The sequence below is a fragment of the Pholcus phalangioides genome, unplaced genomic scaffold, assembly GCF_987345545.1.
Source record: "Pholcus phalangioides strain wild (caught in Gottingen) unplaced genomic scaffold, Ppha-v1.0 ptg000032l_1, whole genome shotgun sequence".
Classification (NCBI taxonomy): Eukaryota; Metazoa; Arthropoda; class Arachnida; order Araneae; family Pholcidae; genus Pholcus; species Pholcus phalangioides.
In genome coordinates this window covers 6,041,330-6,051,466 of record NW_028301622.1, presented here as the reverse complement: position 1 = coordinate 6,051,466, position 10,137 = coordinate 6,041,330, and the positions used below count along the sequence as shown (strand labels likewise).

General features: G+C 33.5%; 1 protein-coding gene across 1 annotated transcript in view; it reads right to left on the bottom strand.

Moving 5' to 3' along the window:
• Positions 1 to 2,958: 2,958 nt before the first annotated feature.
• Positions 2,959 to 10,137, bottom strand: part of LOC149066834 (E3 ubiquitin-protein ligase arih1-like) — a 39,164-nt gene continuing 31,985 nt past the window's right edge. The window contains exons 13-14 of the mRNA XM_089253068.1: positions 8,979 to 9,091; positions 2,959 to 7,916 (exon numbers count right to left, since the gene is read on the bottom strand). Of these exons, the coding sequence (XP_089109194.1) occupies positions 7,835 to 7,916; positions 8,979 to 9,091 (195 nt within the window). The 3' untranslated portion in view covers positions 2,959 to 7,834. The remainder of the gene's footprint in view (positions 7,917 to 8,978; positions 9,092 to 10,137) is intronic.

The following is a 10,137-nucleotide window of genomic DNA, read 5'->3' as shown; positions in this document are numbered from 1 at the left end:
AATAAATTGTAGGTCCCGGGGTCTAATTAGCCCTCGTCGTGCGCCAAAAATGATCAATGATCAGACCACTCAGTGCCGGTTGAAGATAGCTTTGTGAGAAACTAGATGGCTATCCGTCTGTAATTGCATGAAAACGATGGGGGTTTTTTAAAAGCTTTCACTTTGCACCCATTTACTTCTTGGATTGCATTTACTACCAGCACTCAAAAGAATGTCAATGAATGGCCAAGAAATCTTTGTCTGCTTTCTTTATGGCAGCCCTCTTTGAATGAAAAGTCTTCAAACACACGCAATTTTCTGTCTTTACAGTTACTCCATTTTGCTTTAAACCTCTTGTATAGTTTGTGTCAGGGCCTACTGTCACCCCCAATTCGTAAACCCACCGAGATTACATGCAACGCTTTTTTTTATTTCCTTCCTCATGTTAATGTTATAGCGGAATCAACTTGAATAGAGGAAAAATTGCGAAAAATATATTCTATGCATTTTTTGTTTGAAATTAATTTTTTTTAGTCAGAGTGACTAAAAAAATTCAATTCCACAAACTTCTTCGTGGCCCCCCCGTATCAGTAGCCGTGGCTCACCTTTTGCCAGATTTTCATCCGTGGCCCCCCTGGAATATCCTAGGGCTCCCCTGAGGCCACATGGCCCCCGGTTGAGAACCACTGCTCTAAAGCATTGTTTCTTAACCTTTTTTTGCCCATGGCCCCCCTTGAACCATATTTTTTTCTCGTTACTCCCCCGTCTTACGCAGAGTTTTAAACTCTCATCTAGAAGCAAGACACTTTATACGTATTGAAATGATTTTTTTCAGTGCATTTATACTGAACGAAAATTTTGCAGAGAAAATTGGCCTCCAGACCACTAGCCTAGAATTTATTGATCTCCCCGCTAGTCCGAGTTCTATCAGGACCGTCTCAATATCATGGGGTCCTCCTCCTTAGGCAAAGTGATGCTATGGTAGTCCCATACTTTAGCTGGAAATAAACAGTCTACATATTTTCTATTTATTTTCAAAATTAATTGTACTATACAAAATATCATAAGGTGGAGTCACTTATGGGCATGAGGCCCCTCACAAGAGTGGGACTGACAGATCTACAGCCCGGGGCCTAATATGGTTTTCATCTTTTTTTTTTTTCATACAATAAATTTCATATAGGGAAGGGGAATCTGAAAAATTTAGCCGGGACTTGAGAAAAACCCCATCCTAGGGAACTTGTTGCAAAATGTAGGCGGTGAGGCCTGGATGGGTCCATGCCCTCAAGAAGGCGCCCTGGTTTTATGGGTGGTTTTGTTGGATTCTCTCTCTCACTGTAAGTGTTAGTCACTAATGTAAAATCTTTATTTCTTCACACCTTAAGTTTTCTTCTCAGCTCTCCAAACCACCTGTCATGGCCCCTTTCTCCATTTTCTTCTGTGGCCCCCCTGAAGTATCCCAGTACCACTGCTCTAAAGCAGTGATTCCCAACCTTTTTTCCATCCCGCACCCCCAGAGCAATGCGACTCTTTTACCTTGTTTTTCCTTCCTTACCTTTACCCCCTTGGATAATAAGTTTTTTATCGTTTAGAAAATTCAAGTTTTATTATTCTGCAATAATTAGTTTCTATGAACTCTTTTACTCAGTGCGTGCCATAACTAGGCATGTGCAACAGGTGCGCCCGCACATTGCCCACTCGGAGGGGGTGGGGCAGAATTGGTCTAAATGGGCCAGAATGGCTTAAATGTAAATTCTTGCAACGGGCACAGGAATGGCTAGTTACGGCACTGCTTTTACTTAATGTTTAATGTCTTTCCGGCTATGGGTAATGTTTAATTTTAGCTTCATTTATTTGAAAATTAATTCAAAAACAAAACTTAAAAAAATTACTATTTTAAAACATTTTTTGAGATTTTTATGTATATAAAAAAAATATTCATTCAATAGTTCTTCACTTATTGATTCCAGCCGCAACAACTATAAATTAATGTTTCTTCGACACGACACTTGACTGAATTTTTTGACGTTTTTTCTGAGTCGTGTGTTCACGGCAGTTTCAAATCTAAGCACAGCGTGCTAATGTAACACGAGATACCAATGTAAACGAATCACAAAATACTGTAAATAAGTAATAGTATTTTTCAATTGCGATCGCTAATCGAAAAAATAACTTACAACGCAAAATTTGTATGACATTTTTGCGAGCAGAAGTCAGAAGATGAGGCGTCAAAATATTGGTATGATTCATATTTTTTTCAGGAATTGAAAAATTCAATTTTCATCATTTTAATTTTCTTGAATAATCAGCATGTAATTTTTTTTTCATCTCGCATCCCCCGGTTGGGAAACACTGCCTCTAAAGCAAAGTTTCCCAAACTTTTTGTTCCATCACCCCCTTCTTCGGAAATTTTTTTCTCTCATTGCCCACCCCCACTCTAGGAAACACATAGGATTGTATGTTATGCTCGTAGCTTCTATTTCCCCTCCCCTAGACCATTTCATCACCCACCTGGGAGTGATATTGTCCAGTTTGGGAAACGCTGTTCTATAGTTTTGTGTCAGTGAGTTTCAGTTAGAATTTTTAATTTCATTGTAAGTTTAATCAACAGTCATAATTAGAATTTTTGTGAAGAGGAATAGGGGCAAACTTTATTTTAATGGCCAATTTACGGTGAAAATCCTTAATATTACAAGTGTTTTTTTATTCCCTCTGAAGACTGCTGCCCAGCCATGAGCCCCTCCCCCCTTCACACTCCCACTAGTTCCAGTTCTGTCTTAAGCTACACAGCTGAAAGCTAGTAGGACTGGCAAGCAGTGAAGAGCTATAATTTCTTTTGCATTCAATTAGTTGATAACAAAACTTGTGAATGGAACCTGACTGTTTTAAATCACTGTAAAATTTTGATGTGGAGCTTTCAAAGGAAATTTGAACTGGAAAAAATGAAATTTGAATACTTAAATATTCAGATACACATCTCCATGTAAAATCTTTTTTTTATAAATAGTTTATTCAGTATTATACAAGTTCTATAAACACAATAAATGGCTCATTTTCCCAAGTGTGAGAATGTGAGGGGGAAAAAAATACCACAAAGAAGAAGTTTTATCAAAACTATCCAATAATTATAATGGTAATTGAAAAAACTAATTTGACAGACTATACACAGAATTCACATTATAACTTAGAAGATACAACATTAAAAACAAAAGCAAACAGATGCAAAACTGGCGATTTATTATGAAGATAAGAGAAAAAATAAAATATAGATGCAAATTTTAATTATTGAAATATTTCATAGCAAATTATAATAATTATAAATTATAGATCCATGATTATTATTCAGTAAGCAACACACAGCAGCACAGTAATTTCTATAAAAACTTGGGCAGTGATTTCTCTTGATTTCTACATTATAATTCAAATTTGCACATGAGAATGAGCAATGCATGAAGTACTTAAACAGCACATACAAGGGGGCATATTATTCTGTAAATTTATAATCATATAATGTATATGTACTGTCCCCACCTCAAATATTCATGCTACCAAACATATGAATTTTGTGCCAGCTTTCAATGAATTCCAAGTTCAAGCAAAGTTTATCATGATGAGCAGAATAAAAAAACGCACGCACGCACGAAAAAAAAAAAAAAAAAAAACTATCAAAAATTCAGGATTTTCACTGTAAGGAAACAAGTTATACTTGATAATGTAAAATAAAATTTAAAAAAAAAATCACCAAACTTTTCAAAACGAGCCAAAGATAATTTTCAAGCAACTGTTGAAGACAAGAAACGTAGAGCTGTTTGAACATTCCAAACTACAAAAGATACATGATAACATACAGGAAAGCACTGAGCAATATCTTGTTGCAATTAACCGATAAAAGATAGCTATTCATTTACTTGGTGCATGCCATTTTCCAAAACCAAAAATATCCCTTCATCTATCAAATAACTAACACTACTTTGAAATAAACCTCCTTTTTGAAGAAATGTTCTAATTATCACAATGGCTTTAGAAGTAATAATGAATCTATGCATCAAAGCAGTGAAAAGCTGGTAGTGTTGAAATATAGAATGACAGACAAAATCTAACATGGAATATTTACATGAGTTCTACATTTTTTTTTCTCTTTTATTATGAGCAGTTATCACTACAGAGAAGTATTTATAGATACAGCACATCAATCACATAAAGGAAAGGTCTCACACATTTTAACCCCCCTCCCCATATTGAGCATGCACAGAAAGAAAGTTTATTATCTGAATCAGTCGAAACAATCATGCTTTTCACTAACCAAAGAACCATATTTCTCTCTCATAATTTTTTTTGTGTGCAGCAAACTCTACAGACTATAAAATCATTATTAAAGCTTTACTGTACAGATAGACACTAATTTGTCCAAAAATATGAAATAGCGCTTCTAAGAATCGAAACAAGTTTTCATTTCAATGTACAAGTAGGAATACAGATTCCATTCAAGTTTAAATATTTCAAAATGTCCTTTTAATAAATATTATAGTTTCATTATATCAATGATTACTCTGCTACTATAGCTCAAAGGAGCTTTTCTCATCTACTAAATAATCATATGAATGTCATATGAAATCATTCGATTTATCGACCAACTCAAACCTTTCTTCACTGATCAAAAGACATGAAAAGCTTTAATGTTTCCCCATGAAACATCTATACAATGAAGGAAAACCATAAACGTGATGCCACACACCCAAAGTACACAAAATGCCCCAAAGCGGCATCATATACAATAACACTTAAATAACTCATTTACATAAATAATCATCAAACACAAAGTATTTGTATATCATCTCTTTCTACTATTGCTTAAAAATATATTATGTAGATCCAGGCTGGACAAATCCCAGGTGCTAGGTCGCCATGGCAACCAGAAAATTGGTATTTCCAGCAAAAATTTTCTTTGTGCAGCTACTATGCAGGCTGAGAGCAGCACAAAATGTTTGTAATTTATAGCAGCATATCTGCCAACATGAAAAATGGTCAGGAAAAGTCTATGCCCTGGTAAAAATCAAGAGAAGCATTTTGGACCTTTGTCTTCAGTTCAAAATTTTTTTGGCGCCTAGATTTTTTTCACGATTTGTCCAGCCCTGATGCAGATATAATTGATGTGACCCAAGACCAGCAATTGGTTTGGAAAATTCACACTTTCAAGCACCATCATTACATTACATTTTCCTGATAAAAGTGAAGAGAATATCATTTGAAATTGTTTATGAATGGTCTTGACATATCTTTCTTGAATGCCATTTTCCTCAGAGTTAAAATTCTTTCCCACATTAAGTTTATTCAGTATTAACTATATAATCGAAATTAAATTAGAGTTTTAAAGAAAGGGAAAATTTTATTTCCAGGATTAGTTTTTATACGCAGTAATTGAAATGTAGTAAACTTTTTGATGAAATAAATAGGGTTACAACCATTATTATGCAGTCAATGTTGCTTATTATAATCACGGATAATGTTATCATTCTGGTATCGTCATCACTTTTGCAAGGAATGGACCAATACTTTCACATGGGAAAAAATTCATTTAGTTATCGGGACTTCAGATAACGCTATCAATTTTTTTTCAATAGAAAGTTTTTAGCATTCTGAAGCTGAAGTTAAACAAAATTTTTTTCCCTGTAAGTTACTGCAAGGCTATGTAGGAGGCTAAAAGGTGTTCTATCTCCCCTCCTTTCATTTCCATACTTGATGCCATAATCAGTCCATAGTATTCTCTCCGATCCATGTATACGTGTGTGAGGCTGCTTTTGCAATGGCCTTCCTATAGTAAAGGCGAATGTATGACAAAAAAAAAAAAAATGCTCCCTATCGGTTTTTGATCAGTTTCTTTCTGAGAGATTTTTCAAGAGATCTATGAAACATATTGTGTACATTTAAAAAAATATTATAATTAGTGATAAACATTAGACAGTTCCATTCGAATGTCTCATATGGCTGATTAACAAAAATGCGAAATTTCAGCTTAAAGGGGAAAAAAAGGTGTTTTGTTTTAGAATAGAATGAAAAAAAATGGAAGGATTGAACATTTTTTGCAACCAATTATGTGGAAAAGAAAAACAGTTGTCCTGTTTTACGAGGAATCTTGTTCAACCAAACAGGATGTATAGTTACAGTACTTGCGAGCGCAACTTTTGTGGATATAATTATTATTTGGTTATTATTATTAGAAACTCAGAGTCCTGATGTGATCACATTAAGCAGCATGGACTGTATTAAAAATATATACTGAGTGCTCACTGAATTGTGATTGCCTCACTGACCAAATTGCAATGCGGCATCTGCTGAGGTTATTCAGTTGCTTCAACTGCGGGTAACTCTGTAAGTATAAACATATGGCTGAATTTTAACCTTCTAGGGCACATGTAAATGGGAGATAAGGATTTAGCACCTTTCCACAATGGTATAATAGCATATGCTCGAGCACTGTATCCATCAATAACCAAGACAGCTGCATTTATTGGGTGCAGTCATTCTGGTGTAGCAAATGGGTACTCAAAATATCAAGAAAATAACACAAGCACCACCAAAAAGCAAAACTGCAAGGATGCACTAATGATGATACCACAGGGTGAGCTTCGAATAAAATGAGTCATAAAAAAAGTGAAAGCACCTTCAAAATCTCAGAATGTTAGAAGTACATCAATATATAGGAATCTTATCCCAACTTCCATATATATATTTGATGTGGTACCACGTGTCCAGGTCATCTTCAGTGCCAACGGTGGAATAACCAAGTATCACATAGGTTGTCACAAATCAGTAATCACTCAGTCCACATATTATTACAAGACACAAAACTTGTATATGGATTTGATAACAATCAATCGAAAGAAAGTTTTTGAGGTACATTTGGATTCATATCAATCAGTTGAAAATCAGATAACCTCTGCAATGAATCTCAAACTCATTCACCCACGTGACGCATCCCATCAAATACAATGAGACCTTTCATGTAGAAGGGGTAAAAAAAAAAAACTACAACACACAAATGTATTTATCATGGGGGAAAAAAACCCAGGAAACTATCACAGTATGTATAAACAAACAAACAAACAAACCAAATTATGTTACAGTACTTACACAGAATAAAATACCTCACACGAAAAAGAACAATTTAATGCAGTATGACAATCTAATGATGCCATATTTACCTGCTCAATCAATATTAGTTAAAGAGATCACTTGGTATTGTAACAACAGACTTTGGAAAATGACTTTATGAAATAAGTCTACTGTATCTATTCACTTTAGCAATGAAAAAAAAAGTAAAATAAATTAAAGTTAGTTAACTCTTTTTCTGTGATTTATCTTGAAATAAATATCATTATAGACACACATTTAGAAAAAAAAAACATAACAACATATGGATTCCTTGTTGAATGATACTACACATATCTTCAAACAAATACACAGAGAGTGGTAATAAAAGGAAAAAAGACACCCTTTTCATACACAAAATAACACACAAACATACCTTTAACAGGAGCAAGCATTCGCTCCAATGGTATTCAAAAAATAAGATTAAATTGACTAACACCTCTTTATATAGTTTCAAAATTTCACCCCCTCCCCCCTCCACATTTTAAAATTATTCCACAATGAATAGTTTTCATGTGTGCACAGAAACGGAGGACAGAAAACTGATTCATTCGATCTGTAGTTACTATTTTCATTCAATTTATTAATGAAGCAGATTCTATTTTGTCATTCTTTTCCCTGATTTGATAATCTGAATAATTATTAAATATTAAACAGGATTATAATTAGTTCTTTTTGCGGTGCCACCTTCATGCAGTCTCACAAATTATTCTGTATATTCCCAGCATTCTTTTTCATAACCTTCATGTACATGGGCAAGAAGAACTTTTCTTCTACTTTCACAGTACCTGGAATAAAATACACACATATACATGTATCTTTCTAGAGTGCACAGTAGGTGATGCCACTCAAAATGCACTGTATTCTAAAAAAAAAATAAGCACAAAATGAAAATGCTGAGAAATGAGTTTTTGAATTCTTCATATTTTCCCAACCAAATTATTTCATATTTTGTAGAACCTAGAGCATACAAACTTCCTCATTACTTATTATTCCCTGAACTTATCCAAATTTTTCCTCCAGATGAAAATGAACATTTCAATGAAATTAAAGAGATACTGAAAATGAGCAACAAGAATGTTTTTTAATGTTCTTTCTAAAAGTATGTTCAGTCGGAGCAGCAAGAAATAATGATCCCGAAACAATTTTTTTAGGGTATTTGCAAAACAAAGGATGACCCAACTGGCATTACCTCAGTTGAATGTACGATAGATATTCAATATTTCTACCAATAAAGTGGAACCTTTCATAACAAACACCTCTCGACAATGGACACTTTTTTAATTATGGCAACAGGCTTCAATGTCTTTTCCCTCTATTAAAGGAAAAAAATTTTTGGTTCCAAAACCTCAATTACATTAAAAAATTAATTGGGATTGGCTCTTGAATATGAACTTGAGTGCGGCAAATAAAAAAATGCAGCTTTAGAATTCTGTGTTTTCCCTTGTTCATTAGATACAATGTATATTTTGAAAACTCATCAGAGCACAGGAACAAAAAATGGAGGCATGCATTAAAGTTATTCAAAATATATTACTACGTCATTAGTATAATTTTTTTTCTGTTTAGAGTGTTCACCAATCTACAATACATACAACATTCTCATTAATATATACTATACCATTATCAATGCTCAAATGGAAATAAAACAAGGTGGAAAAAAGAAAGGAAAAAATATATTTTTCAGCAATTTTCAATGTGCATTCACATATCATGGGATAAGCAACCAGAGTCAAAGCAGAATTTAAACCATAACTTATATAATGAAAATACACACACAACATTATAAATAACTCAAAATCACTGCAATGACTAAAACTCAAGACCTAATTTCTTGAGCTAGTAAGTACCTGTATTTGTCTTGAACCTTTTGCTTGATGGCTAAAAGATTCTCCTGCGTGATATCTCTTTCTAGGTATTCAGATAACTGCTCTGTTGCATTCTCAAGATCACATTGGTTATCCTATAATAAAAAATATACACAGAATACAAACTCAGTGCATGACATTTGTAAATATTATAATACAAAAAATTTAACTATTTTTTTTAATCAACAAAGTGAATGTTTGCCAGGCACATCTATTTAAAAATATATAATATATATTTATCATCCACCCACAGATAACAGAAATATGATCACTTTTGAGAAAAATGTACTAATATTTACTGAAAAAGTTTGAAAATATTCATAAAAGAAATGTTAAATTATTTTTCAACATTAAATAATATATCTCCTTATTTTAATTCATTAAAAAATGCAATATAATGATGGCCCCCGGCTTATGTTCCCCTCAACTTACATTACCCTGCATATTTATATGTTGTCTTCCACTTGAAATAATTTTTTTCCTCAATTTGACTTATTTTAAGCAGAGCTTGAAGGTTTTCACATCACATTCTTAGAAATAAAAGTTTTCCAGGTTGAAGAGAATCAAATAAAAAATGGAGACAAATAGATACAAAAAATCAAGAAACCAGCAAATTTATCTCCTGTCCTCTCCTGAGGAGGGTAAAGCATTACCATTGGAAAAGTTTACCTCAACTTACTTCTTTTTTGACTTATGTCTTCAATCTTGGAACGAATTACTGATATAAGTCAGGTTATCACAATATAATCAAATAAATAATACTAATGGCAATTTACACTCTTTTGAAACAGTTTTTTTTGTTCCGGCATGTACCAATTCGTTAGAAATTACCCAGAGGAATGTTTATGAAGCGCATGTATGATTAAGTAGTAATAGTAAACAAGATAAGCCACAGCCTGAAGAACATTTATAGTTTTGTTTCTGAGAAAAATTTTGTTACCCTCCTTTGATTCTAGTCTAATTTTCTTGATCACTTATTCCGTAAACTTGTTTGTTTCAGGCTACAGCTTGCTTAATGCCTCTATTAAAATGCCTCAGGTCATAAGATATCTCACATGTAGAGAGAAACTATGTCACCATCTGCTGTTCATACAAAGTACGAAAGTCCTGAATAACCAAGAGGAGATGAAGTTTAAGTTCA